Below are 20166 nucleotides of genomic sequence, written 5' to 3' on the forward strand. Positions count from 1 at the left end.
CGCTGATCCAAAATTAGGAGCCAGGAGCACCCTTCAGGCCTCCCATGTAGGTGCAGGGTCCCAAGGCTGATTGCTTCCCCAGGCCACAGGCAGGGAGCTGAGCTGGATGGGAAGCGGAGCAGCTGGGACAGAAACCTGCACCCACTTCGGATGCTAGTGTTTGCAGACAGAGGATCAGCGGGTCGAGCCACCACATCGCCTCTTCCTCAGAACTCATGGCTTCACACTGAACCTTTTCCACCTTCCAATCCAGACCCTGAGTACTGACGCCCACCTCTGCACCATGCCCTGGTGACCCTCCTATCTAAACACCAATGCCTGCCTGATATTGTACCAGCAGTGTTGGGGTACACTGATGGGATCATGACTCCTTGTGAAGGACTATACTACTGTCGCAACGCAGGGAAAATTTGTCAGGGAGTGGGAGTTTGGGGGGGGGGGGAAACCCAGTCTCTATGACATTGTACCATAAAACTCAAAATAAATATTTAACAACAACAGTAAACAAGGAATGAAGGTACAAGAGTCAGAACAGAGAGACGGGAATTGAGCACCGAGGAAGGCCGCATATTCCAATAAGGTAACTGCAAATCACAGGTGGTTATTAAGCAGCTAAATTTTCATTTGCTAGTGCAAATGGGATGTTCTATTTTGAAGATGTAAGAAAGAACACATTTTGTTAGTACTTTGTTTTCTACTGATTATGGTAGATATTTCACACTAGAATATCTTGAACACAGTGTAGAAAATAAATATATTATTAATTTGGGAAGAAAAATAAAAGCACACACCAATGACAGAGCATGCTCCCTGCCACGCCGTATTCCCCTCTGGCCTAGTAGCTCTCCTTGGCAGGGACTTCCCACCTGCACAGCCTGGTGCCCAGATGACTTTAACAGATGTTTACTGAATCATTCTGTCTGCAATTTTATACTCAAGTAGGCAAAGCTATAGCTCACTCTCAGTGTAAAGATACTTCAGAATGCTCATGAATAAAATATTAAAAACACACCAGTGACTTTTAAAAGTATCCATTTGTCCATTATCCTTCTAGGGCTCACACCAATTACATCTGTCACTCCATAACATCAGTTTCATAGCTTTTTCCTTCAAAACAAGATACATGCACACAAAAACCTTTCTGTTTCCATTTTTCATAATTCTTTCTTTATATAAGCTTAGTCACTGTACTTTAAAAAAAATCTTTTGAAAATTTTTATTGGAAAGTCAGATATATAGAGAGACAGAGAGGAAGATCTTCTGTCAGCTGATTCACTCCCCAAGCAGCTGCAACAGCCAGAGCTGAGCGGATCTGAAGTCAGGAGGCAGGAGCCTCTTCCAGGTCTCCCATGTTGGTGCAGGGTCCCAAGGCTTTGGGCTTTCCCAGGGAGCTGGATAGGAAGTGGAGCCGCTGGGATTAGAATCAGCACCCTATGAGATCCTGGTACGTGCAAGGCAAGGGCTTTAGGCACTAGGCTACTGCGCCAGGACCCACTGTACTTTTTTTCAGAATAGTTTTAGATTCATTAAAAAAAAATTCACCCAAATCTCTTCAGAGAAAAAGAATAATTTTCTCTTAGCTTATTAAGTCAGTCAGCTGGCCCACATCCCACCAGCAACCTAGCCCATCCCAACCCAGACCTCCTGCTCTTGGGCACACAGGCCCGTACCACAGCCTCACAGGGATATCCTCAAAGATGCCCCCCCAGGACCACCCCAGTCCTAGTTCTCACATGTGACCTCAGTTGGCCTGCCCCAACACTGCACTCGCTGTCCGAGTTCCCATCAGTGGGTGCTACAACCTAGTGCAACCCAGACAGCCCTCAGCCCTGGCTCTTGCACATACCAGCAGGTACTGCAGCCTCACAGGGGAGTCCCCAGAGATTCCTTACAGGCATACCTCCAACCCTGCTTCCTACACATGCCAGCAGGTGCTGCAGCCCAGCCCTGGCATGGCACATTCCCTGGGTGACTCTCCTGACTCTAGCCTAGCCAACCTACCTCCAGTCTTGCTCATGCTGTGTCCTTGCACAGCTCGGCCCGCCTGTACCCAGCCACAGCTCTCACTTGCACAGGCAGCTTCTACTTAACAGTGGGGTCCCCAAAATCCCTTATTAGACCAAGTGCCATTGGCACATTGAGCCTAGCCTACCTGGTGCACCCCCAGCATTATCTGTATTGCACACGCCTTGGCCTAACCCAGGAAGGCCCTCATATTCCTCCCTCTGATCCAGCCCATTGCAACCCCCTGGATCACCTGCATGTGCAGCGGCCTGGTCTGTGGAAGCCCCCAGACGTCACTGCACACATGACAAACAAGCCTCGGTGCACTACATTCCAATTTGCCCCCCGACTCCATTCCCGGGGAAATGCACGCCCCCACCATGGGGCTTGCATGGTGTTGGGGGCTGAGGAGCACAATGGAAGCCACTGGCGAGGAGCTCATCCCACCCTACCCCAATCCCACCCCTTAGCTTCTCTTCTCTGCACTGTGATGTTAAGTCACTAACAGCATAGGTTTCAAAGTGTCAGATTTGAATTAAGACTTGAATTTCAGGAGTTGGCATTACAGAGGGTAAAGTGGCTGTCTGCAGCACTGCCATCCCATGCAGGCACCCACTCCTGTCCTGGCTGGTCCACTTCTGATCCGGTTCCCTGCGAACAAGCAGAGAAAAGCAGCAGCAGGCAAGTGTTAGAATCCCTGCCACCCACAGGAGACCTGGAAGAGCTCTGCTATCTGGGTTTGACCTGGCCTAGCACTGCAGCGGAGAAGCAAACCAACAGAGTGCAGGTCCGTCCACTCCTCTCCTTCTGTAACTGCTACGAACAAATTAAAAGCATTTGACTTGGGCTCGGCAGCGTGGCCTAGTGGCTAAGGTCCTCGCCTTGATCCCATATGGCCGCTGGTTCTAATCCCGGCAGCTCCACTTCCTCTCTATCTCTCCTCCTCTCAGTATATCTGACTTGGTAATAAAAATAAAATAAATCTTAAAAAAAAAAAAGCATTTGACTTTTAACAGCAGTCCATCGCCCTATCAGGAGAACATGAAGGAAAGCCTGCAGCCTCTCTCTGTGGAGTACAATCCCATTTCTCAGGGGGTTCTGGTGAAACACAGAGACTATGCAGATGATCTCACGTAACGCCTGGAACTGGTCTGTCAGGGTTTCTATCCACTAACGTGCACTGTCATTCAAGTCTTCAGTGACTAACAGAATGAAAAAAGAAATGACTGCCTTGTCTGTTCACCATTATCCCCACAGTCTCTGATTACACAGAAATACAGTTACACAGAATTTCACTAAGAATTATATATACAATTTATGCTTAAACTATGTTTAAGATCGTTTGAAACAAAACCTTTAAACCTATGTCATGAAAGGCAGAGCCACGTAACAGCTGTTTGGTGAGAGACCACATCACATACACAAGCAGTCCCATCACAGAACAACAAAGCAGAAAACGCCCATGGCCTAGTGACCTCAGCATCATGCCATCGTGGGGCGATGCCACAACGCAGGACAGCACCTTCGTGTGGGGTGGTGCTTGTTTAAGTCACCCAGCGTGCTGCCTGGTACACAAGGAAAGCGCTTTTCCGCACAGTACGTAATACCGGAGCATGACAACAAACAACTGCTCCTGCAGCACCGTGCGTCCCTTTACTCACAGGAACAGTTTACTGTGAATGTGTGCTGTCTCTCTGGATTGCATCAGTAACTGACCTAAACCACACGGACCTGCTTAAATGCAGGTGATGATGATCCCAAAAAGACAAAATCACACACCTACACATTTCTCAACTTCTCCATTGTTAGGTGACGCCTGACCGACTGCTAGTCAACAAGTACAAGTTCTCCACAGAAAATGCACAAAAACGATGGTCCTCTTCTGGCCACTGAAACATTCCATTGACCAGCTAAGTCACAAAACCAAAATAAATAAACAAAACCAAAATAATAAGCAGTCATTTGCCTAATAACCAAAATACAAAAATTAAATCAACCTTACCATATTCAACCAAGTCTTGGAGGTCACACAGCACGGCTTGTGCCGCACATGTCACCACCCTGTCCCAACACAGATGTCATTCGGCACAAGCAGAATGGACCAATCATGGACCTAAGCAGTTCTGCAAACTATCTTATTGAGTCTTCAAAACGCTGACTAAGAAATAACTCCATTTAAGTACATGAATATTGACCTTGAAATGTCAACTTAATCAAGCTGACACACAAAATGGCAAAGGTGTAAGTATTATACCCAGTTTCTCATATGCAAATCTCAAAATGTTTCTGATTGCGACAAAACTAGTTTCTATAAAAATTCTAGATGAAAAAGTCAAAGGAAAAGGCTTCCCCTACATTACAGGTTTGCATAATTTTTAAACTCCGAATATAAGAAACTCAAGAGAAAAACTAAAAAAAAAAAAAAACAAAAAACAAAAAAACTCACAGTATTTTTATTACAGTACTGCAAATTAACAGGTGCAAAGCAGTACATGAGTGCACAAAGGCCTGGCAGTCACACACATAGACACATACACACAACAAAAGATAGTTTATCTCACTGAGCATCAGGATTGGCCCCTGTGCTTGCTACCTTTGTGCAGTGGTGACCGAGGTCTTATTTCAGGGTGGAGATTTCCGTCAGCCTGAGGCGCTGGCACCTGCGATGCAGCCCACACCAACCCGTGGCTGAACCCTACAACTTCCTCCTCAGGAGCTGTCACCCCCACTCCTCTGTCCTCGCTCTAGAAAGCTCATCCTGAGACAGAACAGGGTAGCCATCTCCCAAATATCACACATCAGCCCTCTACAAGGCACACACAACACTTTATTATCTGGGGTTGTCACTGCCATTACCTACAGACAACCAAGGGAAACAGAGGGAAGTGCACAGGTTGTAAAGTGACCAAAGGTACCGGCCTCAAAGCTGTCCTGCTTGCACAGCTGCCCTGGAACATTCCTCACACGACACCTTTGACATTACTCATCCTGTCTCACTCCTCAGGGTACTGTTCATGTTCCTTCTCCTTTACTTAAAGAACAAGTTAGTGTGCTTGGCACGATGGCCTAGTAGCTAAGCCCTTGGCTTGCACCTACCAGGATCCCATATGGGTGAAGCTTCATGTCCTGGCTGTTCCACTTCCCATCCAGGTCCCTGGGAAAGCAGTAGAGGGCGGCCCAGAGCCTTGGGACCCTACACTCACTTGGAAGGGTCAGAGGAGGCTCCTGGCTCCAGATCGGCTCAGCTGCAGCCACTGCGGCCACTTGGACAGTGAACCAGCAGACGGAAGAGCTTTTTCTCTGTCTCTCCTTCTCTCTGTAGATCTGCCTTTTCAATTAAAAAAAAAGACTTTCTTTTTTTTAAATATTTTTTTATTGGACACTCAGATATACAGAGAGGAGGAGACAGAGAGGAAGATTGTCTGTCCATTGATTCACTCCCCAAGTGAGCGCAATGCCTGGAGCTGCACTGATCTGAAGCCAGGAGTCAGGAGCTTCCTCCAGGTCTCCCACGCAGGTGCAGGGTCCTAAGACTTTGGGCTGTCCTCAACTGCTTTCCCAGGCCACAAGCAGGGAGCTGGATGGGAAGCGGGGCTGCTGGGATTAGAACTGGAGCCCATATGGGCTCCCAATGCATTCAAGGCGAGGAGTTTATCTGCTAGGCCACCATGCCGGGCCCTATTTTTTTTTTTTAAGAAATGAGTTGGAACCACTAAATCTATAGATCCTTTTAAACTAAATCTCATCAAATAGTTAAGTCATTTCATTCAAGAATCCCCTCTACTTCAAAGTGAGATTCAGGGGCATTATGCACACTGAGTAAAATCACTGCCCATAAAACTAGCATCCCACATGAATGCAAGTTCAAGTCCTGGCTGCTCCACTTCCAATCCACACCACCCAGCTAATGCACCTGGGAAGGCAGCAGCAGATGACCCGGGAGCTAGGGCCTCTGCACCCACATGGGGAGAGGAAGACGCTCCTGGCTTCGGCCTGATCGGCCCCAGATACTGCAGCCATTTGAAGCGTCTCTATTCTCCGTCTTGCCCTCTGCAGATCTGCTTTTCAAATAAATTTTTTTTTAAAGAGATTGATCCTAATTTGCACAAACTGAGTCTTCTGCTTTGCTAAAAGGCAGAAAAGTCATTCATCCTTCCCTTTATTGCCTTTTGTAAGAGGCTGCAATCTGTAGAGGCTGCACTCGCACCGTAACGTGTTCATGGTTAATGTTAGGGAACAGCAGCCCCGATACCGGCATGGACCAGGCCACAACACATGCGCACCAGCTGGGTCTGACTTGGACTGGTGAGCACTGAGCACTCCACAGGCGGGCTCACGAGAAGACACTGGGAAGCAGGGCAGCAGGGGCTGGGGGAGAGTGACACCAGCTAAAGAAAAGTCGGCCAGGGCAGGGATCAGGAACCTGGAATGCCAAGCTCCCACATTTTTGTATTTTTTTCTGTTATCAGTTGAGGATCTCTTTCTCCTAAACAGACTATGCAGGAAGTAAAGATCCAAAGTGGTCCCTAACAACAGAATTTTCTGGAATAATCAAGTGGAGTTAGTTCAAAGAGTTGCTTTACTTCTGTATCACAAATCTAATAAACATACAGCTTTCATTTCGAAGCTGTCCAATGCTTTTTAGCATGAACAACTGGGGAGCAAAGATCTCCTTTCATCCAATATAACCGTATCACCTGGCAGAGCACCCTCCGCAAATGAACACCGACACTCAACTGCCTTAGACGCCCTGGCTTCACTGCTACAGCTGTCGTCATCCTCGTGTGCCTCTGTCTCCTCACCTGTGAAAGGTAAAGGATGGTATCTAACTTGCAAGAACAAAGCCATTTACGTGGCAGAACAATTGCACACGGCAGGACTTAGCACAGCGCTGAGTTGGCTACGCTTCCCACTTGTTTCTGTTCTCTGCACGGCTACAGTTCATCAGTCTCCAAACAGACCTGGAATTCTCACTCTCTCGGCCAACATGCACTCATCCCACTACCCTGATGTCACCCCCCCACCAAGCACCGTCTGAGAACCGGCCCTTCCAAGCCACACAAATGTCATCTGCTCAGATCTTTTCAAGCCACCCACCTCTACTCACTGGGCTAACTAACTTCATGAGGCTTCTCTTGTTCACCGTTGTCGTCCCTACTAGAAAATGGCATCCAGAAGGGCAAGTATCTTGCCATTTTTCTTCATGTGTGTTCCTCGGAAAGCAGCCTAGCAGGCCAGGCTGGACAAGGCAGCACCCAGTGTCACACATGTGGGCCAGGTCAGGGGCGGGTTGGGCTAAGCTAAGCTGCCATGGGTGTGTGTGACAATCAAATGGGATGAGCAGGGGCTGGACTAGTCTCGTATCCATGCAGGCACACACAGGAACCAGGGCTGGGGGTGGGCCTGGCTGGGGTTACTGGAGGTCACACTAACTAGGCTGCAGTTCCCGTTAGTGTCCGTGAGGAACAGGTTTGCAGCAGGCTGGACTGGGCTGTCCTGCAGCACCCGTCAGTTCACATGGGAGGTGAGCCTGGGGCAGAGCTGGCCCGGCAGCCATGTGCACCAGTGTGTGGGTGCGTGCACAGGCTGATGAGGGTGTAGGACTGAATGGGACCTGCATTGGCTGGGGCACACAGGAGCTGGATCTGGGCTCATTCCATGCAAGGTTTCTTGGGGGAACTCCCCAGTAGGACTGTTGGACTCAGATTCTGGCCACAGGGGAAGTCTCAGTTGCTGGTGCCTGGGCAGTAGATAGCATGCCCAGAGGCACATATCTGGTCCAGCGCCAGATCACCTAGGCCAGCAGAGGACGTCAAGTATCAACACTGGATGGAAAGCAGAGCAGGTTGGACAACTCTATGGCCTAGCTTTGGCGGCAGGTGTCCAGGTGTGTGGAGGCACTAAGAGGGACTTTCAACCAATGGACCTTGGAAAAATTTTCTCCACCCTGGAACAACGAAATCAACAGCTTCTCCAACTATCAAAACCACTCAAGCAACATTCTCAAAACATTCTTCCCCACACTGAGGTCTCTAAGATGACATCAGGTGGCTGTTCCCCATCCGCAGGTGATGTGGTCTGGCAGCAAGGAGCACCCCTCCATTCCCCTCAGAGGGATACCAGAGAGAAAACGAAATTGGAAACATTTTTTCCCACCCACCTGCCTCCTTGCCTAAATCCTCTCCTCTCTCTCCACATGAGTATGCATCCTTCTCAACTATGTAGACAAAATTTTTTTAAAAGGTAGGTATTTAGGCTTGTGGTTAAGGTGTTGGCTGAGAAGTCCTTGTAGTATGTTGGAGTACCCCGGTTTGATCCTACATCCCAGCTCCTAATTCCAGCTTCCTACTGACCAAGACCTGGGAGGCAGGCTCAAGGAACTGGGTTCACGCCTGGGAGGCAGGTGACGGCTCCAGAAACTGGGTTCACGCCTGGGAGGCAGGTGACGGCTCCAGGATCTGGGTTCACGCCTGGGAGGCAGGTGACGGCTCCAGGATCTGGGTTCACACCTGGGAGGCAGGTGACGGCTCCAGGAACTGGGTTCACACCTGGGAGGCAGGTGACGGCTCAAGAAACCGACTGATGCCTGGGAGGCAGGTGACATCTGGAGGAACTGGGCTGATGCCAGCCAAACGGGCAATGTGGTCTCACTTTGTGCTCCCAGATTCAGCCTGGCCCAGCCCTGATCGTTTTAGGCATTTGGTGAGTGAACTGTCAGATGATGCGCGCTTTCTCTCTCTCTGCCTCACAGATAAATGTATTTTTAAAAAGACTTTTTTTTTTTTTTTTACTAGAAAGGCAGATTTACAGAGAAGTAGAGACAGAGAGAAAGATCTTTCAGCCACTGGCTCACATCCCAAGTGGCCACAATGGCAGAATAGCAGCCGATCTGAAGCCAAAAGCCAGGAGCCTCTTCCTGGTCTCCCATGCAGGTGCAGGGTCCCAAGGCTTTGGGCTGTCCTTGACTGCTTTCCTAGGCCACAAGCAGGGAGCTGGAAGGGACATGGAATAGCCAAGACACAAACTAGGACCCATACAGGATTCTGGCACTCGTAAAGGGAGGAGGATTAGCCAACAGAGCCATTGTGCCGTGCCCATCACAAATATTGTTTAAAGGCAGAAATGAAGAGAATTCTAACATTTTAAAAACTTCATTAACTCTCTGAAATTTTTATTATTATGTTCCATGATACAGTTTTGCAGGTATAGGGATTCCTCCCTCCGCTATATCCCCCTAGTATCACAGCAACACAGTCCATTAGTAAAGTTTAACTTTCTGCTATTTAATTGCATCATGGCACTCTAGGTATAAACAGAGATAGAAAATCTACTACCATACTGCCAAGGTCTACTGAAATGTTTCATCGTGAACTCGAACCTGGGAGTACAGACGTGTGCTGAGACCCATCTTTACTTCCAGGTACGCTAGTCTCCATTGTACAGTTCATCTAAGAAAAAAAAAAGTGTGTGTGTATATATGCTTATCTGTATATCTATTTATTTTATACTCTGCATGAATGCTATCTTATATCAGAGAAAACATGATATTTGTCCTTTTGGGACCTTAACTTTCATCAACTTCACAAAACATGCTAAGCAACCATCTCAATCTCTGGAGTACATATAGAACTCTAGGACAAAGCCAGGAAAACTCCACTTTCACCTCAACTAGAGATTAGAGCAGCAAAATCGCCTCCCCCTCTGGCCATGTGCTGACCACTGCACACTCAGCATTCCTCCAACTGTCCAGCTTCTAACCATCGCCTCGCACCATGGACACACGCTCTCTCAAGTCTCCAAGCTCTCCACATTCAAGTTCCGTCCTCTCCCCTCTGGTTTTTTAAGTGGTAAACGAAACCAAAGGCCAATGTATTCACAGAGCCAAAAGACAAAGTCTCCGCTCAGAACTTCAGCAGGTGTGGGAGTGACGTAGGTGTATGCTACCACAATAGTAATTTTAGAATCAATTAAGAATTAAAAAACATCACAACATGAGCAAGAAGCTGGTTATTATATAGAATGTAGACTAACTCAGAAAATGAGAAAAATCAATCAGATACTCTATTTAAAGGCTATGTGAAGGCAAATTTATAAGAAAACTAAAAGATTTGGGGAATTAGCTTAAAACTAACCTCAGCATACAGAATCATGCTTATTTTAGCATGGTGAAATCAAAAGTGAAACTGCTGTAAAAATCTAAAGAAATAGGGCAAAGTTAAACTAAGAAATAACAAAGCACTGAATAAGCAGAACTATGGAGTGTATTATTATAATGACTTGAATGGTGGTCCACCCAAAAACGTATCTACTTCCTAAGCCTGGAGCCTGTGGATATTCCCAAAGAACCTAAAATAAGGAAATGGGCCACAACACTCATGAGAGGAGAGGGTGACTTGGGATGGAGTGAAGAGGCAATGGCATTGACTACAAGGCAAACACTGGAGTGAAGTAGCCCAAGTCAGAGTGTTGTCCTGCCAGCCATGCCACCCCACCTCAGACAAGGGCAGGGCCTGGGGACAGGAAGGCAGTGGTCAGCTACCAAGGACCAGGATGGAGTCACAGCCATTAGCACTGACTGGACATTCTCCAACTTGTGGGACAGACCCATGACTTGACACAGGGAGAGACTTTCGATCCCAGGCCAGGCAAGGCCAACGCCACTCATCAGCGAGAATTAGGTTAAAAACTGTGCTACATCTGCACCCTTTAGCAACCATTCAGACTGAGGGGCAGAACCTCCAAGACAGCAACGACGGAGCCGGGCAGCTAGCTCAGGGGCACCAGTTGGAAGCCACACACCCCCATCCCCCCCCCCCCCCGCTGCAATCCTACTTGCCCACCTGTCAATCAAATGACCTTCCCCAGGACTCTGGATGTGGCTCCACGCAACTGTCTCCTCCCTTGGCACGTAAGAAGCCTGACAACAGGGAGAGGGGCTCTCTCTCTTCCCACGGACATAGGACAGGAGGTTCCTATCAACCATGGAACCTGCAGTCAGACCCAAGTAAGCTGGCCTAGACCCAGGACACATCAACACAGCCAGACATGCTGCAGTGCTCAGCCGTGCCAGACTCCCCGATCACGGCCTGGGCAAACAGCAGAAGATGGCCCACGTACGCGGGCCCCTGCCAGCATGGGTCACTCAGACCAGCTCCTGACTCCCCCAGCCTGGCCCAGCCCTGGACGTGGTGGCCATCTGCAGAGTAGACAGATGAAACACTACCCCACCCACAGTAACTCATTCAAAAACAAAAAAAATTTCCAGCTCCTGGCCTAGCCCCAGCTGTTGTGGGAACCTGGGGAGCAAATTTCTGATGGGGGATCTTTGTCTCTCTGCCTTTAAAATGAAATAGATTTAAAATAAATAAACAAGAATACTGTAACCACAAGCTAAAACCTTAGTCTCTGGGAGCCTCCAGAAGTGAAGTCTCATCCCACAGGGCAGCAGGCCTGTCCCCCTCGGGCACTAAGGGGAGGGGAGGTACCACTCAGCCTCCAGCAGGGCAGCAGGCCTGTCCCCCTCGGGCACTAAGGGGAGGGGAGGTACCACTCAGCCTCCAGCAGGGCAGCAGGCCTGTCTCCCTCGGGCACTAAGGGGAGGGGAGGTACCACTCAGCCACCAGCAGGGCAGCAGGCCTGTCCCCCTCGGGCACTAAGGGGCAGGTAAGGCCTTAGATAAAAACCAACAGTTACCCGAATCAATGTCCCATACAAGAATAGAAACTCTTGATGAATTTTAGCGGGACCTCAGTTTAAGTGAAACATACAATACTTTTAGAATTCTTACTACTGGGACTCAGCGGAGTTTCAGTAGTAATGAGATATGGAAGACTCAAAAAGGATGAGCAAATTGTAATGAATTATTTTAGCAACACTGCTTCGTATTTTTTCCTCTCTCAGAGATACATTCGAAAAAGCAGTAAGAGCAGACAGGAGCAGCTGTTACGTGGCATCCAATGGAACATCCAAATAACTTCTTAGAAGCAGGTGTACTGGCCAAGCACCGAACATGAACTTTACGGGCTGACTGCTCTTCCACAAAATTCTACTCAGAACACTCTGCAACAACAAGGAACCATTTGCTCTTAAATCCAGAGTTAAGACACAAAAATGACACTTAAAAAACTTTTCCAATATATGATAAACTTCTTTCATTAAAAAAAAAAAACACACCCTTGAGGTCGGGCAGCGGTGCACAGGCCAACCCTCTTGCCTGGGGCACTGGTTCCTGTCCCAGCTGCTCCATTTCCAATCCAGCTCTCTGCCTGGGCTGGGACAGCAGCAGAGGACGGCCCAGGTCCTTGGGCCCCTGCACCCACACAGGAATGAACTAGGGCACAGAGAATCTCGTCTCCTCTCGGTGTAAAATCTTTCAAATAAAATAAATAACTCTAAAAACAGACAAACAACTGTTAAATTACTAAAGTGTCCTTTCCAAATGAGCCAAAAAAATCACTATATTTTATTCAGAACAGGCTGGGGGATCATCACCAGCCTTGTGAATGCAAGCTAATTAAGCAATTTAAGTGAAAAATTACCTAGACAAATGACAATACATACAATTTTAAGACACAATGGACAAAATCAATGATGAAAAAGACAAAAACTGAGGAGAGAGGATGTCCTTATAACAATGTTTCTCTGAGCCCTTTTGCCTTGCAGCAGACCCCACAAAGACTTGGCCTGGGTTCTGGCCCTGGCCCAGTGTGCTCCAACCAGCATGGCCCGACCGCCCGGGTTCCGGCCCTGGCCCAGTGTGCTCCAACCAGCATGGCCCAACCGCCCGGGTTCCGGCCCTGGACCGGTGTGCTCCACCCAGCACGGCCCCACTGCCCGGTTTCTGGCCCTGGCCCGGTGTGCTCCAACCAGCATGGCCCGACCGCCCGGGTTCCGGCCCTGGCCCAGTGTGCTCCAACCAGCATGGCCCGACCGCCCGGGTTCCGGCCCTGGCCCAGTGTGCTCCACCCAGCACGGCCTGATCCGGAAGAACGGCCTGACTGCCCGGGTTCCGGCCCTGGCCCGGTGTGCTCCAACCAGCACGGCCTGATCTGGAGGGACACTGAGTTGGATTAAGACATTTTCCCTAAATGAATGCTCCCAGACATCAACACTTTGGGAAATCACGCTAGCTGCTTGTACATAAAATAAAGAACTTCAGTTTCAAATAACAACAATAAATTAATTAACTTTAAAAAACGCTTCTTGCTATCACTGTTTGCCAAATCTTGGTCACCAGAGCAAAACTCTGGGTGAATGGCGACTCTAAGATGGACGATGTCAACCAGTGGACACTGGAAGAGGTAACTTGGCCTTGGCTCAGCGGGATGGAGAGCGTTTCAGAAATACCAAAGCCATCTGGGAAGAAGCCCCCGCAGGTGCAGCCTATGGGGCCCACACAGATACTGGGTGTCTCCCATTTCGGGTACCATGTGGTCGGGAGGCTGGGCGTGGCTCCTCCCCTTACCTCCTCCCTTCCTCCAGAAACAGGAAGGAGAAACAGAAAGTGTGGAAACAATGATCACACCCACTTTTCCCTAATCCTTGAACCTTTCCACCCTGATCAACTATATAAATCATCAAAATTAAAAATTTCTTGGGCCCGGCGGCGTGGCCTAGCGGCTAAAGTCCTCGCCTTGAAAGCCCCGGGATCCCATATGGGCGCCGGTTCTAATCCCGGCAGCTCCACTTCCCATCCAGCTCCCTGCTTGTGGCCTGGGAAAGCAGTCGAGGACGGCCCAATGCATTGGGACACTGCACCCGCGTGGGAGACCCGGAAGAGGTTCCAGGTTCCTGGCTTCGGATCGGCGCACATCGGCCCGTTGCGGCTCACTTGGGGAGTGAATCATCGGACGGAAGATCTTCCTCTCTGTCTCTCCTCTGTATATATCTGGCTGTAATAAATCTTTATAAAAAAAAAAAAAATTTCTTTTACATTAAAAAAGCAAATAAAAATAAAGTTTCTTTTGGGTTTATAGCTATTTATCCCTCTATTCATTATAAGAGACAAAACCAAAATTATTGCAAGGCAGCCTTGTCTACACAGGAACCCCTGATCAGAAAGAGAACACATTAAAAAGACATTGCTGTCGGTCCGGCGGCGTGGCCTAGCGGCTGGAGTCCTCGTCTTCAACGCGCCGGGATCCCATATGGGCGCAGGTTCTGGTCCCGGCGGCTCCACTTCCTGTCCAGCTCCCTGCTTGTGGCCTGGGAAAGCAGTCGAGGACGGCCCAATGCATTGGGACCCTGCGCCCCCGTGGGAGACCCGGGGGAGGTTCCTGGTTCCTGGTTCCCGGCTTTGGATCGGCGCGCACCGGCCCGTTGCGGCTCACTTGGGGAGTGAATCATCGGACGGAGGATCTTTCTCTCTGTCTCTCCTCCTCTCTGTGTGTCTGGCTTTGTAATAGAAAAAAATAAATCTTTAAAAAAAAAAAAGACATTGCTGTCAATTGCTCAACTCTTTGTAACAGTAAGGCAGAAACAAGAAACCTTGGGGCAGGGATGTCTATATTCTTCATTAACTGCCTGCACCCCTCACCTGATGGGCAGTGCGCAGTTGATTCTCAGATTCCTAAGAAACATCATCAAGCAATCCACATCACACCAATTACTGAATTATACCTGAGGGTCCTCACCCATGGATCCTTTGCATGCAAGAACCGAGAGCAGGGGGCCCGGTGGCGTGGCCTAGCAGCTAAAGTCCTCGCCTTGAATATCTCGGGATCCCATATGGGCGCCGGTTCTAATCCCAGCAGCTCCACTTCCCATCCAGCTCCCTGCTTGTGGCCTGGGAAAGCAGTCGAGGACGGCCCAAAGCTTTGGGGCCCTGCACCCGCGTGGGAGACCCGGAGGAGGTTCCTGGTTCCCGGCATCGGATCGGCGCCCACCGGCCCGTTGCGGCTCACTTGGGGAGTGAAACATTGGATGGAAGATCTTCCTCTCTGTCTCTCCCCTCTGTATATCCGGCTTTCAAATGATAATAGAATCTTGAAAGAATTCCCGCTCTCGGTTCTTTTTTTTTTCTTTTTTTTTTTTTCAAGATTTATTCATTTTGGGCCCGGCGGCGTGGCCTCGCGGCTAAAGTCCTCGCCTTGAATGCGCCCCAGGATCCATGTGGGCGCAGGTTCTGGTCCCGGCAGCTCCACTTCCCATCCAGCTCTCTGCTTGTGCCCTGGGAAAGCAGTCCAGGATGGCCCAAAGCTTTGGGACCCTGCACCCGCGTGGGAGACCTGGAAGAGGTTCCTGGTTCCTGGCTTCGGATCGGCACAGCACCGGCCGTTGTGGCTCACTTGGGGAGTGAATCATGGGACGGAAGATCTTCCTCTCTGTCTCTCCTCCTCTCTGTATATCTGACTTTGTAATAAAACAAATAAATCTTAAAAAAAAAAACACTATTTTTTTTTTCTTTGCTGGGAAAGACAAGATACTGGTTTAAACACGCGCCAACTGGAGCGCTGGGTAGCGCAAGCAGAAACTCAATACAGTAGCTGGCTAGCCACAGGGCGAACACAGCTGCTCTAGGTGGAAAGAAAGAACAGAAAGGCTGAAAGAGAAGGCGGCATTGTGCCATCCGCAGCAGCCCTCCCCAGCAGAGGAAGCCGACGGGCGCAACAGCCATGGCCAGGCTGCTCTCTGGGAGAAACGGCCAACAGTGCACAGCTGCCTCTCCCGAGACCCCCGGGGGCTACGGAAGGCGCAGAGAAGCACTGTTCCCTCCATCTGCAGGTGGAAAACGCACCTGGGGTCTGCAGCAAGCAGCAGGGCAGACCTCCGCCTCCCCAGCTCCCCTGGCTCTGACCGCCGTCCTTCCTAAACCGACGGCCGCGAGCATCTCCGCTCTGCACCGCCGCACATGCTCAGCCCACCCACTCCCCCAAGCCGGTCGGGCCGCTCCGAAGGGCGACCCCAGAACGGCCCCCGACTGCGCCTGTCCGGGGACGTCCCGGGGGACCCGCGAGCAGGCCTGGGGCCGCCGCCCGGGCAGCGAGGACCTGGGTGCCCGCGGCACGTGTTCCCGCAGCGGGCCCTGCAGGCACGCGCCGACCTCACCTGCACCCCGGTGTAGTTCTCGAAGAAGAAGAGCACCATGCTCTGATAGACGCAGTAGAGCCGGTCGTCCATCCGCTGGTAGAAGCGTGCGGGCAGCAAGGCGGACACCAGCCGCAGGAACCCCCAGGCCAGCACGTAGGTGGGCGCCGTGCCCAGCAGCACGACACCCGGCAGCAGGTAGCGCATCGAGTACGAATGGAGCACCAGCGACAGCAGCATCTTCCCGGGTGGGCGGCCCGCGGCGCCGCGCGCTCTGCTCGCCCTCGGGGCGCTGCTGCCGGCCGCTGGCCACCGGGACGCCGCAGCCGCCGGGGTCGGCTCCTGGGCAGCGCCTCAACAACCCATGACCCCGGCCCGTCCGCAGAGGGCCCCTGCCGGGGGCGGGGCTCTGCGGCAACAAGGCGCCTCCTGACTGGCCGCCCGTCACCATGGTGCCCGCTCCGTCGGGCCAGTAATGCGCCTCCTGAGTGGTGAAGGCCGCCTGGGGCGCCGGCGCGCAGGGGCGGGCTGCGGCGCTGCGCGTGCGCCCCGGGCAAAGGCCGGAGCCGGCGGGAAGGTGCGTCCCGGCCGGCTGTGGGTGCTGCGAGCGCCCCTGGGTGCCGGGGTGCTCCCCCTGCGTCTCCCGAGAGGGCTTGGCTCCTGGCGGTGCCGCACAGGGCCCACCTCGCTGTGAGGAGGCAGCCCGAGCGCGCGGCCAGTTCCTCGTGGCTAGGTAGACCCTTGCATCCCTACCCAGACCCTTCCTGGCTGCCTGGGGTCTTCTTTGCTTTTTAAATAAGGGGCCTCGAATGTGTGTGGTGTCTGAAGTGTGTGCCTGTCCTGACTATCAAACAGCTCACTTTTGTGACCTTGATGCGCTGGGAAGGCAGAATATCCTTCCATCGGACTGGGGCTAGGGTCACTGGTTTTCTTTGTAACCCCTAACCCAAGGATGGGCACCTACTGGAAGAACACCCAGCGCTTTCATTGGAAACAATGGACTTTCTGAAATGGAAGCCTGTGGGGTGGCTTGAGGCAGGAAGGCATTGCAGTGGAAACAGCGATGCGGTGCTGGCTGCATTGTTCTTGGCTGTTAGGTGACCTGTGGGTAGCAGGCACCTCAGCAGGTCCTGGGTGACAAGGGCGAGCGATGCTCCTCCAGGCGTTCTCACGTGGCAGCCACGAGTGTAGAGGGAGCCACCCGTGGGCTGTGGCTGCTGCACACGCCCGTGCTGCTTACACTAGCTTTGAGAGAGAACAGGAGGAAACTTGTTTTGTGTTCACATTAGGATCTGCACATGGGTGGTCTTCACATGAGTTCATGGGAAATGCCTGCTATTAAAAACTGCATAGATGTAACTGAATAATTTTCTGCCGAAATGAGCTCATTACAGCTTGTCTGAACAGGGGCTTCTCGAGGCACCATCAGGTGGAAGAATGGCAGGATCATTGATGCTCTGAGCTGAGTGCATGGGCGCAGCGCTCTGAAGCGGCCGGCAGCTCAGAGACAAGCACCTCGCTTTCAGAAGGCCCGAGCCGGTGTTGCAGACAAGCCCACAGTGGCAGACCATCTACATCGGAGTGCGTGGAAGAGGTGAGTCGTGCCCTGATGGGTAGCAGGAAGGGAAGCCATCTCCCTGTGCGTGTCAGCAGGCGCAGCTAATGAGGCAGCTCCGCCGAAAGGTTCAGATGGTGCATGCACAGAGTTGTCAATGGAAATTAAACCCGCGAAACCAAGATCCTGAAGTGTTCGAAAAATTGTAGCAGGAAGTGAAATGGTTTATCAGTGCAATTCTGAAGTCAAGGTCCAGGCAGACCAAGAGGTGGAAGCGGTTTGGGCCACAGAGACCGAGTCAGGAGCAGAGGTTGTGTGACACTGTAGGGGATGCTCAAGGCATTCTGGATGACCAAAAATGACAAATTCTGCTTACTGTGAAAGTGACTTGAGAACGCTGGCTGAAACTTTACCTGAGAAACGCCGAAGGTCGGTGCGGCAGAGAGCGCCCGCGCCTGCAGTGGGCCTCAGCGCTCTGGCCACTGGCCCTACAGCAGGAGTGATTAGGTCCTCACAGGCCTGATTCGCTGCATTTCTCCCTCTGTCTCTGAGCTTTCTGCTCTGGAAAGTTGGGTTTTGGGGTTTTTTTAGGATTGCATTTACTTGGCCTTAAGTGGCTGGTATCATTATAAAAACATCTTGAACTTAATGGCGCTTACATTGGGCAATGCATGTTTACTTTCCATTTTATCTTTCAGTTCCCTTGTTAGGAACTGTGGTTGAAGTCTCTGTAAAGTCAGTGTATATGAGGACATGTCCTGTGATTTATTCCATGTTACCAAGTGGGATGTTTTGGCATGGAGACACTGAGAATTTAAGCTTCTCCCGTCCCCTGCTTATCTCTAACCCCAGCCCCTTTCTCAGTCATTCTCTAGGTCATACCTATGTCCTATTGTTAAAACAATCACATTTTCACCCTCATTTTGGCTGCCATGCCTTCTTTTTCCATTTCCTGCCTTCTCCAATCATATCTTCTTTTTTTTAAAGATTTATTTATTTTTATTACAAAGTCAGATATACAGAGAGGAGGAGAGACAGAGAGGAAGATCTTCCATCCGATGATTCACTCCCCAAGTGAGCGCAACAGCTGGTGCTGCGCCAGTCAAAAGCCGGGAACCAGGAACCCCTTTGGGTCTCCCACACGAGTGCAGGGTCCCAAAGCTTTGGGCCATCCTGGACTGCTTTCCCAGGCCACCAGCAGGGAGCTGGATGGGAAGTGGAGCTGCTGGGATTAGAACCGGCATCCACATGGGATCCCGGGGCATTCAAGGCGAGGACTTCAGCCCCTAGGCCACGCCACCAGGCCCTGCAATCATATCTTCTAAGTCATAAGTCCCGCCACCATCTGCCTCTGTTGCCCTCTGTCCAGGCGTGGACGCCTGCTGACTCTGCTAGGCACTAGCATGTTAACAGTGAAATGTAGCTGTCTCTGATGGGAAGTTACAAGTAGGTTGCAAAAGGGAAGTGTGTAGTATGGTGGGAACTTGTGTGGAGATGTGCTTACCATGGAGAACACGTGGCTGCCTGGGCGAAGTGATACTTAGGAGGAAGGGGCGGTGAGAGAAGAGGAGGAGGCCCTCCCTGTGTGAGGGTGAGAGATGAGGAGAGAGGTGCCCTCCCTGTGTGAGGAGTGCTGGGCACTGCTGAGGAAAGTGCAGATTCCGCTCGATCCCCCTTTAACACATCCTTATCTAAAATTTTCCATCCATTATGAAAGAAGTAGCTTCTGATGAGGATTGTAAATGGTCCTTCAAACCTTGAGCATTTAATGCCCACCATCATCCATTCTAAGAACAGTTGATCCTTTACCAGTTGGAAGTTTTATTTGGCTCATCTCTCCTTGAAAACATTTTAACACTTGTACATCAGGATTCTGTGTTAATAGAATATGCCTTTGTGGTTCTGGCGATGAGACTGTATCATAAGGGCTCTTCAGAGTTAAAAATTTGCAGGTGCCAACATTGCAGTGCAGTGGGTTATGTCACTGCGTGCAGTGTAGCATGAAATATGGTGTCAGTTCAAATCCAAGGTATTCCACTTCAGATCCAGCTCCCTGTTAATGGGCCTGGGAAAGTGGCAGAGGATGGCCCAAGTGCTTGTACCCCTACCGCCCACACAGATGGAACTGCTGGGTTTAGGCTGGCCCAGTAGTGGCTGTTGCAACCATCTGGGAAGTGAGCCAGTGGATGGAAGATTGACTCTATAACTCTGCCTTTCAGGTATTTTTTAAGTGTTAAAATTTCTTCCAAATTGAGCTATTATTGTCATTATTATGCATCCCACAAGTTATAACACAATGCATACCGCAAGTTATAACCTCAAAAGTTTAACTCTTAAGTTACTTTAATTAAAATAAACTTGCAAATTATCCTTTGCTGTCCTCAAAGTTGTTACACCTGTGTTTCTGTGTGTAGTGCAGCACATTAAAGTGACATGTGAGCTGTGCCAGGTGGGAGAAGGGCCGTTGTGAAGTGCAAGGCCTGGGCTCCAGAAGCACTCTTGGACAAATTGAACCCCTTATAAATGATTAGTCACATTTCAGGGATACTTGGTCCCCAGTTTGAATATTGCAGAGTAACAAT

At 50.5% G+C, this 20166-nt stretch overlaps 1 protein-coding gene across 2 annotated transcripts in view; it reads right to left on the reverse strand.

Moving 5' to 3' along the window:
* The window catches only part of AGPAT5 (1-acylglycerol-3-phosphate O-acyltransferase 5), a 59252-nt gene extending 42802 nt beyond the window's left edge, over nucleotides 1-16450 (reverse strand). For both annotated transcript variants that reach the window (XM_058667318.1, XM_058667317.1), the window contains exon 1: nucleotides 16051-16450. In XM_058667318.1, coding sequence (XP_058523301.1) covers nucleotides 16051-16269 — 219 coding nt within the window. In that variant the 5' untranslated portion in view covers nucleotides 16270-16450. The remainder of the gene's footprint in view (nucleotides 1-16050) is intronic.
* Nucleotides 16451-20166: the final 3716 nt, after the last annotated feature.

This window comes from Ochotona princeps, chromosome 7 (genome assembly GCF_030435755.1).
Source record: "Ochotona princeps isolate mOchPri1 chromosome 7, mOchPri1.hap1, whole genome shotgun sequence".
Classification (NCBI taxonomy): domain Eukaryota; kingdom Metazoa; phylum Chordata; class Mammalia; order Lagomorpha; family Ochotonidae; genus Ochotona; species Ochotona princeps.